Source organism: Heptranchias perlo, chromosome 1 (assembly GCF_035084215.1).
Source record: "Heptranchias perlo isolate sHepPer1 chromosome 1, sHepPer1.hap1, whole genome shotgun sequence".
Taxonomy (NCBI): domain Eukaryota; kingdom Metazoa; phylum Chordata; class Chondrichthyes; order Hexanchiformes; family Hexanchidae; genus Heptranchias; species Heptranchias perlo.
The window spans coordinates 59199468-59217253 of NC_090325.1; the positions used below are offsets into that span (position 1 = coordinate 59199468).

The 17786-nt window shown below is 39.7% G+C and overlaps 1 protein-coding gene across 1 annotated transcript in view; it reads right to left on the bottom strand.

The window, feature by feature from the left end:
- The window catches only part of LOC137322644 (fibroblast growth factor 10-like), a 141406-nt gene extending 136896 nt beyond the window's left edge, over nt 1-4510 (bottom strand). The window contains exon 1 of the mRNA XM_067985555.1: nt 3533-4510. Coding sequence (XP_067841656.1) covers nt 3533-3821 — 289 coding nt within the window. The 5' untranslated portion in view covers nt 3822-4510. The remainder of the gene's footprint in view (nt 1-3532) is intronic.
- Nucleotides 4511-17786: the final 13276 nt, after the last annotated feature.

Below are 17786 nucleotides of genomic sequence, written 5' to 3' on the forward strand. Positions count from 1 at the left end.
AAAGTGACAGAGTGGCCTCCTGCAATGAGTGAGGGTCTCCCCCCCCACCTGTCAAATGGACCTTTGCAGCTGCCACAGGCTGATGGCTGCAACACGTCCATTTCAACTGGGAGTGTTTCCCCCAGTACGGGAAACAGTCTCAGTCAGTTGCAAAATCCCATCCCTGCTAAAATAACAGGTCAATCAGGTCTGTAAACAACCTGAAGTACCTGTTCAAGTACTTTAAGTGGCACCCCGCCGGCTTTAATTGCCAGCGGGAGTCCCACATGCAGGGGCTGCGCGCGCATGTGAGCGCGTCATTGGGAAACCCGGAAATGGGGCAGGTTGGAGCCGGGCTCCCGACCCGCCCCGGGAATCCCCGATTTTCGCAGCCCCCCGCCACGAACGCACCCGATTGCAGGTGCGAAAATCAAGCCCTTTGTGTCTGTCTTCACAAAAGAGGGGGAACGATACAGGGATTATAGTTAAGGAGGAGGAGTGTGAAATATTGGATGGGATAAACATAGTGAGAGAGGAAGTATTAGGGGTTTAGCATCTTTGAAAGTAGATAAATCACCAGGCTCGGATGAAATGTATCCCAGGCTGCTAAGAGAAGTAAGGGAGGAAATAGCGGAGGTTCTGACCATCATTTTCCAATCCTCCCTGGCTACAGGCGTGGTGCTGGAGGATTGGAGGACTCCTAACGTTGTACCGTTGTTTAAAAAGGAAGAAGGAGATAGACCGAGTAATTATAGGCCAGTCAGTCTAACCTCGGTGGTGGGCAAATTATTGGAATTGATTCTAAGGGACAGCATAAATCATCATTTAGAAAGGCATGGGTTAATCAAGGACGGTCAGCATGGATTTGTTAAGGGGAGGTCATATCTGACTAACTTGATTGAATTTTTTGAGCAGGTAACAAGGAGGGTCGATGAGGTAACGCATTTGATGTAGAATACATGGATTTTAGCAAGGCTTTTGACAAGGTCTCACATGGAAGACTGGTCAAAAAAGTAAAAGCCCATGGGATCCAAGGGAGAGTGGCAAGTTGGACCGAAAATTGGCTCAGTGGCAGGAAGCAAAAGGTAATGGTCGACGGGTGTTTTTGTGACTGGAAGGCTGTTTCCAGTGGGGTTTCACAGGGCTCAGTACTAGATCCCTTGCTTTTTGTGGTGTATTTTAATGATTTGGACTTGAATGTGGGGGGCTTGATCAAGAAGTTTCCAGATTTTACAAAAATTGGCCGTGTGGTTGATACTGAGGAGGAAAGCTGTAGACTGCAGGAAGATATCAATGGATTGGTCAGGTGGGCAGAAAAGTGGTAAATGGAATTCAATCCAGAGAAGTGTGAGGCAATGCATTTGGGGAAGTCAAACAAGGCAAGGGAGTACACAATAAATGGGAGGATACCAAGAAGTGTAGAGGAACAAAGGGACCTTGGAGTGCATGTCCACAGATCCCTGAAGGTAGCAGGACTGGTAGATAAGGTGGTTAAAAAGGCATACGGGCTACTTTCCTTTATTAGCCAAGGCATAGAATATAAGAGCAGGGAGGTTATGCTAGAACTGTATAAAACATTGGTTAGGCCACAGCTTGAGTACTGTGTACTGTTCTGGTCATCACATTACAGAAAAGATGTGATTGCACTAGAGAGGATGCAGAGGAGATTTATAAGGATGTTGCCAGGACTGGAGAATTTTATGAGAAAAGATTGGATAGGCTGGGGTTGTTTTCTTTGGAACAAAGGAGGCTGAGGGGGGATTTAATTGAGGTATATAAAATTATGACCAGACTAGATAGACTGAATAGGGAGCACCTATTTCCCTTAGCAGAGGGGTCAGTGACCAGGGGCCATAGATTTAGAGTAATTGGTAGAAGGATTAGAGGGGGGCTGAGGAGAAATTTTTTCGCCCAGATGGTGGTGGGGGTCTGGAACTCACTGCCTGAAAGGAGGGTAGAAACCCCCAACTCATTTAAAAAGTACTTGGATATGCACTTGAAGTGCGGTAACCTACAGGGCCACAGACCAAATGCTGGAAAGTGGGAATAAGTGGGCTAGCTCTTTTTCAGCCAGCACGGACACGAAGGGCCGAATGGCCTCCTTCTCTACCGTAACTTTCTGTGATTCTATGAAATAAAACAGCCTGTCAGGGACGCAAGTACAGAATGTTAGCAAACTCTGAAATGAGCTGGATAGGCTGAATGGCCTTTTCACATTTCCCAGTCTTAATATGTTCCTGCTGTTAAAAAGCAGGAACAGAAAAAATATTGAAAATTGCTGTAGTATGGATTTTAATTTAGACTAATTCAGTTTATTGGTTAAAAGTGATTATTAGTTAAAAAATAAATGATCGCTTCATCCATTTTGCATTTTATTCTGATAAGGCAAGACCCAATTCATTTATAAGTGAAAGATTAATATATCGCTTTTAGATGCTGTTTGACCTACAGTGTGTTTACAGCATTTTCTTGTTCTATAATGTGTATAAACTGAAAACAGTTTCAAAGATGCATTAATAAGTAATCACACATTTTTCCCTCACTCCTTTATTTATTATGCAATAACGATTGTAAAATAAGAGATTCTAGAACACAGAAACAAGACTTGTGCATTTTCAACACTATGAAACAATAAATATGGATAGATGGGGCCAAGAAGACCACAATTAATCTAATCTGCTCCCATGCTAAATGTTACTCTTGCGAAGGAGAGGAAAGATGCCAAAACATTGACACTGATAACGTCAGATGTTATGTTGAAATACAAAAGAAATCTTCCATTTAACTAACTGAATGCCACATTTTTCTCCAAGTTTTTAAGACACTAGCCACATAAACAAAATCTTCGCAAGACTCACGCAGGAGGAAAATAGGACAATTTTGAAAAGATTTATTCTCCAAATAAACTAAAATGTACTGTATTTGTATTGGGGTATATTTTGCTGATTATATTGTTTAGAAGCTTAAAATGCCACAGAGGAGTATGACAAGAACTCATAAAATTACAGAATACCACAAAGAACCACAAAGTGCCACATATGTTACTGACAATACAGACACGGAATAGTATCGAGTTACCAGCAAGAAGGCATCGGAGAAGACAAATAGCTGTAGTGGTGCCTTAACTTTGCCTCTTAAACTGCAATCAGTCAAAGCAACATGCGGGAAAAGAAATCAAAAACAGAACGGGCACTTTTTTAACTTGTAAAAGACTCAATGTCCTTAACTTTATATAAAATGGCTTCAATGGCACTCAGTAATTATTTTAAGGCTTTGGTAGCAATTTAGAGATCCCTTGGATAATATTAACTGCTATAAAAGAAAATCATTATGCAACAATCATCCCAGCAATTATGCAAGAGCTACTAATAACAGGCAACCATTCATGCTTTAAAGCTCCTGCTTGAAGCATGCAAGAAGTCTGGATTTATGAAGCAATATGTTATTGCTAAAAAAAATAAAAATCAGCTGTTCAAATTTTTAAAAATAAAACTAAAGTAAATATTTTATTTTCTAACATCTGGATGAAGCTGAATGACGATTCCATACTCACTGAAGGGGCAGTTTTCCCTCTTTGTTCCACCGACTTTGCCATTCCTATCGATCTTGAGAAAGTATTTGGTGAAAGAGAACAGCTTCCTCCACCGCACATCTCCTTCCAGGTATTTGTAGCTGCGCACATGCCTTCCCAGGCTGGATGAAGAGCTTGTGATATTTGAAGACAACATATCTCTGCTGATGTCATTGCAGGCAATAGACGAAGAACAGATGAGGAAGAGGAGAAAGACATAAGCCAGGTGTGTAAAGGCTGAGGCACCCTTTGTCAGTATCCATTTCCACATTGTACTGAAGCTCTTGGCACTAGAAAAAGTCTCATAAAAAGAAACATACTGGAATGCCAAGGAAACTTATGCGGCAGGTTGAGAGTTTGTTGCTGGTCTTCTCTGTCTGACCTCTGTTATCCTTTGAATGAAGTTCATCAATATCCATAGCTCAAGTGATGAATCATCTCCAGTGTGGGGTCTCTTTTACCACCTTCCACGTTTTGTAGAATTACTGTGCTCCTCAATTATTCCTTCTTTTCTTTATTCGTTTGATCACATGTTTTTATGAATGCCTCTTTCTGAGAACTGGTTGATAATGTAACTCCACAAAAGTGTACGATGTGCTGCAGAGACCTCACTTTGTCTTGGCTACGGCACATAAAGCTGGTTCGAATCTGTTGAAGACACCCGGCAGCCCAAGGGAAGCTGGTGGCTTTGAAGAGACAGAAGTGTTTCGCCTTGTAGTAAACAGGTCAAAGCCTGGTGAAAAATGTCAGTGATTGCCACACTGAGGTGGGATGTGCTTACCGCGGTGGTCAGCCTGTTATGGATCAGGCAGCAGTGGACATCTGAAACCATGTACTGGAAGAAAATTCCTTCTGAGGGAACTATGCAGATCACTGATTGTAAGCCTTCTGGAGCTTTCAGTCTTGCTAATTGCCGTTACTGTTCCTCTTTCCTCTGAAAGCCGGCCACCAGCATGGGTTGTATAGTCATGCTTTACTAATCTCACTCTCTTCCGGGCTGAATCCAACTCCCTCTAGGGAGCCCCTTTGGACTTGCTTTTCAGCGTGGGCTTTTTTGGCAGCGAAGTACTTGAGAGCCACCTGGAGCTTGCTGCTTTCTGACTGTTCCTGCACATGTGAAGGAGACCAGTCTGCAGAGTCCTGCAAACCAGATTATATACTGGTCAGGAAGAGCAGAAAGACACAATTAGTTTCTTTTTTAAACTTAGCCAGCTTTGAAGGAGGTCCTAATTTAATGAATCATCTGCTCTTTGCTTCCGTAGAAGAAACAAAGTGTTCACACTTTTAGTCACTGCTTTTTAAATTTTTTTAACCATGTAAGATTTTCTGTCTGTTTATGCTCACAGGATTAAAGAAACCTCTGTAAACAGTTTGTAATTGCTAACATGAGTCATCCTGAGTTACGTTTTCTCTTCAAAGCTCATGCATCTCGTATTATTACAAATGTTTTGATCATAAAAACACAAGTCTGGCTCTTTTCTGTTTAACAAACTGCAAAACATGTAGAAAACACATTTTTCTAATGCACTTGTGATGCTGTCTGTATTATAGATCACACAACACATTTATGAGTCCTTTAAAAATTATAGACTTTTTTTCTCCTTTGTCTTTCAGTCCCTTCTGCATCAGTATCGCAGCGTCCCTTAGTGTCCTACTGCATTGTATTATTGGGTCACCTACTGGATTAACTTGAGAAAGCCTGAGAAAAGTTCCAGAGTAAAGATGCACTATGTAACGGAATTCAATCTCTCCCAATAGATTCAAGTCACTAACATAAATGTATGAATGTAGATTATATCTCTGTAATGAGGCCCGATTCATACTCAGTTACTTCAAAGGACTGAAATTCTACCTCCCTCTTAGTGGCAACAATCAGACCTTAATAGACTCCATTATTAATTGTTTCTGTGTCCTATTTGAAAAAAAGGATTGTCCTTAATACAAAGTTTCAAAGTTAAGGGTTGAGTTTAAATTTACCTTATTTTTCTTTAAAACAAAAACTACATTTTTAATGTTGAGTCTTTACAGATAACCATTATGATGAATGTTCAGTTTATTTGGTCAGGTAATAATTAAGACATTACCTTGTATTTTATACTTCAGTGTCAGCTTTTTTTAAGTATATAAAAAAAACTGTCCATGATCTGACTAGTAAGACACAGATCTTACATTGTTGTTTTGTGCTGTGATTGAATAGGAAAGGTGGTTTCAATTCAGGGCAGAGGTGGCCGCACACCCTTCAGTGAGAAAGACAGTCGTAAGAGACAGAAGAGGAGACTGAAAGCTCCAGCAGGGAGGCCTCTGAATCTGTCACTCTGCTATCAAAGTTCAGACATTAACATTCTTCACTAAACCACACTGATTGAAATTAACTCTCTGTGAACTACCAGACATTTTCCACCTTGACCACTGAGCAAGGCAATCAGCCACAGCTATGTGATTAAATAACTGAGAATTGCTTCCCAGTATGGTCCTTTCAAAGATCCCCAATGCCTTATAAAAACTCTGACAGTTTTGACCTAAGTAGCTGCAGTTGCCATGAGCATATATTTCAATGTCAAACTGATATGATGCTAACAGCAAAGACATGCCTTGGACCTGCTTTTTATTTTTATATATATGCTACTTCTTTCCAATGTTAACATGTCATTGATATGAAAATAAATGTCACATTGACATTAAAGACTGATGAAGTCACTGTTCATGTAGTTTAGACCCTCGTCTATTCCACACAGAGGTAGGATTCTCAGAAGCCCCGCTTACAGTATAAGCTTTACTCTGCAATGCAGTTATAATGAATGCAACTTATGAAGTTTGAGCTATAAACTCTTTCCACTATCAATGGTACAACAACTCTCCCTTCTGGCCATGAGTTCCACACCAGTGGAACACTTACTGCTGTTGCTGTAGTGTATATGTTTGCCTACAGTCATACCACAAAGTTTTACTTTTGATCTTTGCCACATTTCAAGGCACCTGGATGCCTGCACAGCTGGACGTGCAGCAGGGTCCAGATGTGCAGTAATATAAATACTGTGGACTTCAGAGCTTACTCAGTAACACCTAGATGAAGCCACACTGGCAGTTACTCTGGGTACAAATGATAGTATGATTAACATGCACTGCAAAGTATGGGAACTTTTTCCACTTCTCATTTGCAGGATGAATACCATACAAAATTAACTGCTGCATATTATGATGGGGTTGGTAATGAAGAATACAACATAACGTTTCTTTGAACAACTCAAAAAAAATTAAATTATTGTTCAATGATGGTGAAAAGCACTACAGTGATACTCAAAAACTATTCTGACTTATAACAGCTTTTCCTTATTTGAGGGGAGTTTTTAGCCCTATGTACTTGGGAGACTGATGCCTGCAATTTTATGCTGACACAAAAACTAGTGAGTTCAAGACTGCAATACTCTTAAAATGGTACGAGTGACTTCGGATCAAAAGTTGGACAATAGCACATATGGGCCACTTGTTTTTTTTAACTATTTAAACTAATTATTATTTATATTTTCAGTAAGAATTTGAATGTTAAGGGATTTGGGGGATTTTAAAAAAAGTTTTACTGAAATATACTGGGCTCTTTTTTATGTTTGTCGTGGTGATGTAAAACAAATTCTTCACCAGTTACTGCTGCAAATTAAAGTTTGTGTGAGGGATATATTTAGGCAGCATTAGATACTTTTATGGCAGCAGTAGCATATGGACAGGCACATTGACATTTTAGTGCCAAGAAAACCACCTTTACACTTCCAAGCTGTTGTCATATCTTCACAGTCTTCCCTTGGAGAATAGTGAGAAGTAGTGGAAGGATTCACAGTCTGCAACATGACCACTCTTTCCATGGCTTTAGCCATCTTTATATCAGCTGATAGTCTTATATGGGGTGGGGGGGGGAAAGAGGGCAGTTTATGGGCTTCCACAACTTATACTATGGGGAGGGGGATCCACCCACAGCTGTATGTACCCTACTGGATGTCAACCCAGAATTCAGAGCAAGTTGGTGCTCCAGTCTCCACTCACCAGGACTGTCTGGAGCAAGGTTTGAACCTTGTACCTTCTGACTCAGAGGAAGGAATGCTACCATTAAGCCAAAGGCTTGCTCAATTTCTGAACTATTATCAGGTTACACTTGGCATTATTCCATCAAAAGAATACATTTATTATACAAGTGACTTCCATCCCTGGAAAGACAAGACTCCAAACGGAGACTAAAAAGTATTATTTTTAAACCCGCATTTTCAAAAAAAAGGGAAAAGGGAACTGTCCCTTAACTTACCTCAACTAGGAGTCATTCTTCTAATTGGCAATTACAAAATGGTGGCTCTGCTGTCTGTAAATAGTCTATAATGGATTTGTTCCTCAACTCCAAAGTGTCGCAAAATGTAAAATTAAATGTTGCTGCACTTGCTCAGCCATAGTGCTTTCGCCACTGAGGCTGAAGCTGTGGCGTACAAAATATGAAACTAATTCTCTGAGTTGAATATTATTAATCTTATTTAAGTCAGGTCCAGATGTTGCACAGTGTACACACTGCAAATAATTATAGCTAACAACTGAAACTACTGGATTTTTTCAGTTGCCATTTTTTTTTCTATACATGGTAGAGTCTGGACAAACACATATTTTATCCAAGCAAAACTCTATTCCAAGCATAGAATCATAATGTACCATTCCAATTCACTTCAGTTATACAGCAGCCCAGCTGCACCCATTGGATTCCATGGCAAATTAGTTATGCATTTATTAGGATCCAACTATACTGTAAAAACTCGGCATCAGTAAAATTCAGTCTTTTTCTAAAACAAACACAGCGGAAGCTCCCTACAGTGTTGTCTTTTGGAGCCATCCAAACAGCATGTAGTTGTAAAGGTCATGCTTGAGGGAAGGGGCTTGATTTGATATTCTTCATATGAGCATTAAATGGGTTCTAGGTCACATTCAGTGGCCCAAATATTTATTAGAGGTAGATAAATATTGTTTTTAATCTCTTGCTTCCTCTGTAATTTTAATTTATTTTTATCCCCTGTTTTTGATCTCTTTTTGCTTCCCCGCATGCCACAACTGAGAAGAGAGGCAGACAGCCTACTGCCAAGATTCTACTAATGCCTTTCAGTAACTGGCTACTAGGAAATGTGTGAGAGCCAACAGCACTATCTCAATCTCTGATTTTTCCTTCTCTCCTTTAGGAAGCACCTTGCTAATACTTGGTTCCAGACCGGTCAAGTCTCCGTCATTTCGAACAAGGCTTGTTCAGTTTGGTTTAAAATGTAACCTGTTTTTATATGTGTCACCCTTACAAGTAAATACAGCTCCCAGTGTTTAAATGGGTTAGTGATCTGTCACTATCGTTTTCTAATTTCTCATATTTCCTTGATGTTGACAATTATGCCAAGTAGACTAATTGAGGTGAGGAGCTCAGTTTATGGGAAATATTATACATAAACCTATGTGCTTACCTTCTGGGTGCAATGCTTTATTACACTGTACCTGTGAACTGGTCCATTTTATGTTACTTTTTAGTTTCTAACAGTTCTATATCTTTGTGCCGAAGAACAAATGAAGAGATAGTTTCTTTATTTTCTTGTTCCCATCTTTGTCCTCTTTTTAGTTATTCATAGATCATACACTGCTTTCCCTCTGAAAATGTGACCTCCGCTCAGGCAGATGGGACTGGGGATCTCATTCTCTAATTTTCCCTGAGGTTTGCACTCTGTTAATTCCCTAAATGATGAGTCCTTGATGTAAAGTTGGGCTGCTGAGAAGTCAGTGAGAAAAGGTAAAGTGTTTTTCTAGAGGGAGGAAGAGAAGGAACATCAGAATCTGTGTTGGCTCAAATCACTCTGGTATGCTGGCTGGTAAACAGCTGCATAGGCAAAGAGCTGGGACCATTTCACTTGCTCAGCCCCTTGTTAGTGGAGTGGTGCAGTAATGTGAGTGATTAAAACAGAAGAAAATAAATTGGGAAAGGAAAGCGGTAATTAAATTGTTACTGTAGTATGAGCCAGGCAGCCTTTCCCACTTGTTGCAGCTAAATTAAATCACTACAACTGTTTACATTTATATAGCCCCTTTCAAGTAACAAAATGTTCCAAAGCACTTTATAGTAGGAGTGATGGACACGGAGTAAGAGTTAGGAGAGAAGATGGGGTTAGCAGAAGGCATGATCAAAGAGGTAAGTTTTGCGGATAGCTTTTGAAGGAGAGGGGATGAGTTGGGGTTTGTATAGTGCTTGATATAACAAAAGTATGGATGAGGGCCTCAGCAGTGGAAGGGGGAGACAGGGGCATAGGGGGGCAATGTTCCTGGGGTTTTGATCAGCAAGGGAGTCAAAGGATATGGGGAACAGGTGGGAAATCAGATCAACCATGATCTCATTGAATGGCAGACAGGCTCAAAGGGCCAAACGGCCTACTCCTGCTCCTATCTCTTATGTTCTTATGGGTAGAAGTAAGTGATCTTGGCAATTGGCCAGATGTGAAGTTGAAGATTAGCTCAAGGTTGAACAGGACACCTGAGTTCAGCATGAGTGAGTAACAATAACATGTACTTATATAGTAACTTTAACATAACAAAACATCCTAAAACACTTCAAACAAAATTGATGCTGAGCAGTGGTGAGAAAAGAGTTAGGGGAGGTGACTGAAGGCATGGTCAGGGGTATATTTCAAGGAGGCTTTTGAAGGAGAGGAAAGAGGTTTTAATTTTGTTTTACTTTTCTCGTAAGGCCAGGAGGAACAGGAGTGCTCCTCTGGGCCCCACATGGAAAGCTTAGGCCTCCCCTGCCTCCCCCACCCCGGTCGCAGGATCCCCATGGGATGACCCAGTAACCAATCCCATCACTTACTTGCTGTCATTGACGGGCCTTTAAGTCGCCCGACTTTCCGTCACTTTCTGCTGGAACAGTTGAGAAGTTGACCAGTGGGATTTGAATGAGGCCTGGCCATTAAAATCAGCCGGGTCTCATTCTGGCGGGGAGGAAATTAACTCGCCAGGGTGGTTTCCCACCAGAAATTCCAGCCCATTAGGTTTGATTTCACAGTATATTACAGGAATTAGCATACCTGATTTATATTGTATCTTTCTGATGAGTGTCTACTATCACAATTCAGAAGACTTTATAGCTACACTTATAGCAATGTGTATCAACCTGTTTCAAGAGCAAAACAAAAACAATTGACCGGATTTTATCTTTAGCGCTTTCATGTAAAGTATCATATATATGGTGCACATATTGGAAAATCAGATGAGGGTTGTATAGTAGTAATACAACCTGACTGATTTTCCATCTATTATTTTAAATGGATGGAAACTTGGACAAATGCATTACAGGGTTGCATTCCATTCCAACTGATTTTCCTATTATGTGCTCCACCCCTGGAATGTTTTATGTCTAAGCACTAAAAAGAAAAATCTGGCCCAATATTATTTTACACCTTATTTTGTGGCAGAGAGTAAGGGTCAGTTAGGATAAAACATAAATTCCATTTGTCCTAACGCACTCTTTATCTAAATCTCATTTATCCTGAGCTGTTTACAGGTAAGGTCATTAATAGCACGTTGTACTGAACCATGCCCAAAAATCAAGGAAAGAATTACATCTGATCTGTTATTTGTCATTGTGTATTGGCTTTTGAATATTTCTTTCAATTTTAAATTTGGCAGAGGCTCATAGTCATCAGACATCTGGATAGCTTGGTTCCTTGAAAGAACTGCTTACCCTCTCTCTCTCACTTTTTTCTCTTCCTAAATGCATATTGCTGACATCTTTACCTATCTCACCATCTGTCAGAATAGTTATTCTTGAGATGTTTTCCAGTACATGTAGAATAATAAATGGTCAAGAGTGAATTGCAGATGTGTTCTATTACATAGAATGACATAAAATTTACAGCACAGAAATAGACCATTCAGCCTAATTGGTCCATGCCGGTGTCTATACCGAGCCTCCTCCCACTCTACTTACTTCATCTCACCCTATTAACACATCCTTCTATTCCTTTTCTCCCTCATGTACTTATCTAGCTTCCCCTTAAATGCATCTATGCTATTTGTCTCAACCACTCCACGTGGCAACGAGTTCCACATTCTAACCACTCTCTCAGTAAAGAAGTTTCTCTTGAATTCCTTATTGGATTTATTAGTGACTATCTTATGTTTATGGCCCATAGTTTTGGTCCTATATGGTCCTATATTAATTTGGGGCTGTTGTCTGTCTGTGCAATGCCCCAAGTCAGTGAAGGGACCCACTTCTATCTGTTTAAATGATTACTTTAATGATGTGTTTTTTTATACAATGTACTTGTGAGTATTTGTTTGTGTTGATGAATTTGGCCATCGGTCTGTCATGGTGAGCGCACTGATGCTAATGGTCAATGGCAGGGTTATGATGCAGCTGGAGCTGGGCTTGTAACAAAATTAAAGGGCAGATGACATTTGTTTTTAGAAAGTGTTCTTGGTTGTCATGTCCTTGATGTTAATGTGATACACTGGGTCCCTGCCATAAATGTGTGGGCTTGTGGAGACAGAACTGTCATATGCCTCTATAAGGCCATTGACATAAGGGAGGGCGAGGCCAGGGGCGGGTACTCCCTAAATCGGATGTTCCCGCTCCTAGGCCCCCTGACGGGATCCGTCGTATGATTGCCGCATCAGGCATACCTTGCTGATAGTGGTGGAGGTGAGGCCCGCCTGTGGTTTTGGCTGGGGTTGGGGTCAGAGTCTGGGTCAGGGCCTGGAATCCTGAAGTTTGAGGTGGGGAGTAATTTTTTTTTACATTTCAAAGAAGGCCTCTGATACAGGGGGGCAGTTAGATTCCTTTTGGGGTGGGATCTAGCAACCTCCAACCAACTGCCCAGCTTACAGTAGCGTTTCCGGAGTCCTTTATGTGGAGGGCACTACAGATGCACCCCTAAATTATCAAAGGCCCTTCGTGGATGCCCCTCCCCTTCCCCTGTGAGCTTCAGTGGGGCCAGTATAAATGCTGGGATCGCATCCTTGAGGATTTTCTACACCAATATATTTATTTGAAGTATAGTGTGACATATGTGGTATAAGAACATTTATAAATACTAGTGATGGATTGGACAATCTCTAGGTACTAAAGGCCTGAATGCTTTGATCAACGGCATAGATTTTTTTCAACTACAGGCAAGTTGAGGTATATTAATAATACCATAAACATAACGGGAAGATTTTCTCCGTTCACTACTTCCTGTGAAATCGTAAAAGAATATGTATGCTTACTAGTCACTAGCACAAAGCGACCAGTGGAAATATAACAGATATACTGAAAATTGTTCCTCTACATAAAGTTAAAGAAAAAAATATTTTACTCGGCTGTCATTATAAATCAGTGACAGTTTAGTAAAGAATTTTGGGGAGGGTGGAGACTGGTTGGATGGAGGGGGGGGTGGGTGTTGGAATTTGGGGCGGAACCTAGTTTAAAATCCAGCTATCCCAGGAATTGTGCTCATTACAACCTTGTTAGGCCCAATGGAGCTCTCATCAGCTGACAGCTGGTGTGAGTTCCACTGAGATCCTCATAAAGGTCCCAAGAATGCTCAAAAGAAAGGTCATTGATCCCAGAGGGGATTGATTATCTTTAACAATATGAGACTTTTCTCCCTAGAAACCAATTACCTTGGTTTTCTCTTCAGGCCTTCTGCCAATGAAAGTCAGAGCAGCACAGGTCTAGCGCAGTGGCTGTGTGCTGCTCTGACTTTCTTTGGCAGAACAGGCCAAGCACCTCCGAAGTGCCCTCACAGGCGTGGGCTGTCTGCCCTGATTACTTAAAGGATCCAATCCCTGTGATTTGATGCGGGGTCCATGGCAGTGGATGATGGCAGACTGGTATTTTGGCCCTGCTGTACTTGTGCTGGTGAAGCAAGACTACCAGATGTTTTCTTTAATTTTACATAAAGAGGGAAATATACCATTGGTTCTCCCTCACAAGGAGTTACAATGATCTGCTGAGGCTGTGTGCTGTGTCAGACTCTCAGAAACCGCTCAGACAGCTCCATTTTATTTAGTTTATATCAGATGTCATTTCTGCATTAAAGGTTTTTAATAAAAATTAATTTTCTTTACCCAATATCTTAAATCAGCTTCAGGGTCTATTCAACCTATCACTATCAAATACTTAAATTGTCACATAAATAAAATGATTACAATATTATTACAAGTAAAATGTATCTGTTACATTAAATTACATCTTGTACACTCCACAATTTCAGAAAATTAGCCTTCGAGTACTGAGTTGGAGTCCAGAATCGACTATTTGCAACATTTTCCTTGCTAGCCTCCTGTAGTCAACTTGTCTCCATTGTCCACATCCTATTCCACACTAAATCTAGCTCACCTATTAACCCTGTCCTTACCAACTTTCGTTGGTTCCCGATCCCTCCAGCGCATCAAAATCCTGTTCCTCATCTACAAATCCCTCAGTTGTCTCATTGCTCCCCACGTTTGTAACCTCCCTCATTCTTATGTTGCAGTGTGTGCCTGTCTGCTCTTTGAACTCTGGCCTCCACTTTTGCCCTCCGAGCCTTCAGCTCTCTCATGTCTACATTCTGGAATGCTCTCTAAACCAATTTACCTTGCAAACTCTATTCCTTTATTCAAAAGTTTCAAATCCTTCCCCTTTATTAACATCTTCGATTATCACCCTTAACACTTCTTGCTGTCTGGTTATTTTTGCTTCTGAAACACGTTGGGCCTTTTAGTATGTTAAAGATGCTTCTTGCTGTCGTTAACTGAGGGACCTATTCACCACCCCAACACTTCTGTTTCATTGAATCTCAGTAAAATTGACATTCAATATATTTCCTATGATTATTATTATAAAGTAATATTAGCAAAAATAGACAACACTGCAAAACATTTCTTAATTCATAATATTCTTGAAATTAACTGCAAAGTTGCCAGTTTTTAACATTCATTTTTGGTTTAGATGCAGAATTAGTGCTGTTTGAAATGATAGGTATGCAATCTCATAGGGAAAAAAACTGCAACCCAGAACACTCCACAAAGCTGTAGTTAAAGGGTTAACCCACACACAAAATATGCTTGGCACAGCTTTAAAAAAACATTGAAGTTTTCAGAAGAAACACAAGCAAATCAAATTTCCTAATACACTACTGAAACTAATCACAGAATGAAGCTTTCCTTTGCATCCGAGCTCCCCAGGGAACTTATCCAATTTGATGAGTTGAATTGAAGGCATAAGTATTTGAGACTAAATACAAGAAAGTGAAATAGCCAGAGTTTCAGAATCCCAGATATTGTCGAAGAACGTCTGTTTCATAATATTTCACCAGAGGAATCTCTACAATACATGGTGTGTACTGTGGTTCATGCTTTCTAAAGGCTTTGTGCTCTTACTGACTTCACATTCTCTTCCTTTACTATTGTGTACCTTTTTTTTCTCTCTTTTTTTAAGAAGTCTTTGTTCATTGTGTTTAGAGACCACAAAAGAAACTGCAAATCTACCCTTTTGTGCAGACAGTTGGATACCATGTCAAAGTGTTCGGTTTAGCCAAATGGAACTTGCATCACTTTGGCCATTGGCTGGGTCTCCGGTTGTGGTTTGAGACTCACCTGAGTAACTTGAGAGTTCTGTACAATTTCCCTTCACTTGGCTTTCACAGACCAGTACTTTTTATTTCACCTCCTCTGTCTGCTATCATGTTAACAAGCTGAAGTGAATCTCTGCAGTGTATTGACAACATAATAAAACAGGATTTGGATTTCACCCTGTGAAGAATGACTCACTTTTTGGGTTTTAAAATTCTAGCTAGGTGCTTTCATCTGCTTCATTGATCAAAACAGCTGACTTAGCAGATGACCAAATGAGACACAAAAAGGTAACTTAGTTTCATTGCCCAAACAAGGGTCTTGTCCTCTCCTAATCTGTTTACTTACAGGTACCTAGTGTAAAGAGAAGAGGGCAGTAAACACAGACCTTTCATTAAAGGTGCAAAGGTTCATGGGGGGTGGAGGGGATGATGGAAGAAAAGATCTACAACAATTTTTTTAAGCAACAATTTCTTCCCCGAACCAGAAGGGAAATGATCCATAAAGGCACCAAGAAAAATATAAAGCACTAATGATGTACAAGACATGAATTATGATTATTACAATTATTACCACAAAAGTGATAGTATTGGCCCCATTTAAATCAGGATGAACACCAATTGAAGTTCTAATTATGGTGTTGCTGCACTAAATTACAATGAAAATCTGATGAGATGATATCATTAGGATGGGTTGAAACTGTGATCTAAAGGTAATCTTATCAGGGTTGTTCTAACATTACATAACAAAATGGTAGAAGTAGAATAAAGCTTAAAAATATTTGTAGTTTTAATTGATCTTTGACATTACTGTGACCAGTTTTTGACTGTAGTTGTCACTGACCTTCACGCAAGCGCCCCACCCCTACCTGTTTCCCCCTTCTTTAATGAAGACAATGCTGGGGTACAGTTCTATGGGTGCTAGTCACCCTCTGGCAACTTGTCAAAGTGATCATGTTTGAGCCCACACAAAGAGTGTTGGCAAGATATTTGACTATGGGAAAATCATGTCTGAGCTCAGTCTTGTCCTCACCTGATATCCACTTTGCTGCATCAGTCATAGGATCATCATCAGGAGTGGGAACCCTGGCTGAGGTTAGCTAACTCAAGACAGACCAGGGATTGAACCTGGGAACTTTAGACAAAGTACTCTGAAGATAATCTTAATAGCGTAATGATATTCACACAGGCCAGTTAGTTAGTTAGAGGTGTTCATCATAAGTATCGTACTGCAGGCAAATTAATGTTATATCCGTTTATTAACATTACAATCTTTCAAAGGTTTCCTAAAGACATAAATTCCTGAAAAATCAAGTATTTTATCATCATACAGTATTGTTTCAGCTTGATTTCTTCCTACTGTGTGCACATTAGGCAATAGGTAGAGGTGTCTTGAGAAATATTAATTCATATTACTGATACTCTAAAGTGATTAATAAACTTTCTAACAAACCATGTGTGGTTTTGCTTACAGTTAGTTGGAGGATATGCTGTTTATAATGCTAAGAGAGTGATACCATGTAACTTATGGTGTATTATAGTGCTGCAAAGGTAGAGATCTGAGTAATCTGAAATCTCCCATTAAAGCTATAAGGTGTAATTGCTGTAAAAAAGGCATCACCAGGGAATAATTGACACTAGGCAATTTCTGAGGCAAATTAGAGGTTAATTGCTGGGGAAATTTCTCTGTGAATATTAAATTCAATACCTAGAGCATCCGTTTCATGGAAAACGCATTAAAAGTACCTGCAGTGCCTGTTACTCTTGCAGGTAGAGCTGGGATAGGTATTTTCAATGTTAGAATTGTCATGTTGTGCAAAAACAAAATAGCAGCTATTTAATAGTGGGAGTTTATTAACTTGTGATTACATAATCTGGACACTACAAATTGCTCAGAATTCTTTCTGAAATTTTTTTGAATGGCTTTTATTTTCTCATTAACCGAAAATTCTAATTTTACAAAATAAGGATTTAAATAAAGTAAAAATGTAAAAAAATATGTATTTCACAATAACCTAATTACATTTATCCACTGAATTGTCTTTTGTGTCTTTTAGTGCCTTCATTAAAGGTTTTACTTTAAGGCTTTAAGCTCTTCCAAAATACTGAGCTTGGACTTGATATTTTTATCCAGAGCTATAACTCTGTGAGCTGATGTTGGATTGTGCAGTCTGAGCATGTGCAGTGCAAGTGTTTCCCAGGATGCATCAGTACAATTCAGTCAGCTGTACTGATGGAATATTTTTCTTTAACTTCAAGCAGTCAGTGGCTTTTCTTCAAATAATTTTGAAAAATAAGAGGACAAATTTTTCAATCTTTGAAGAAAAATTGATATTGATTTTTTTTAATGAAGAGGCTATGTTTGTGATGAATGGTAAAATTCTGATTATACACCTCTTGAAGCTATTGATTTGAGTTCTATGAACTTTAGAAAGTGTATCAATAAAGCTGAGGTAGAAAGGGAAAGGGGGAGAGAGAAAGAGACTTCATGTAATGATAGCTCAATTTTCAAAAATACTTTGAGTTTGGTTCCAACTAATTATCTACCTGTGTTTTATTGACAGTTAGAAAAGATCATTACACAGAATGTACAGCACAGAAACAGGCCATTTGGCCCAGTAGGTCCATGCCGTTGTTTATGCTCCAGATAA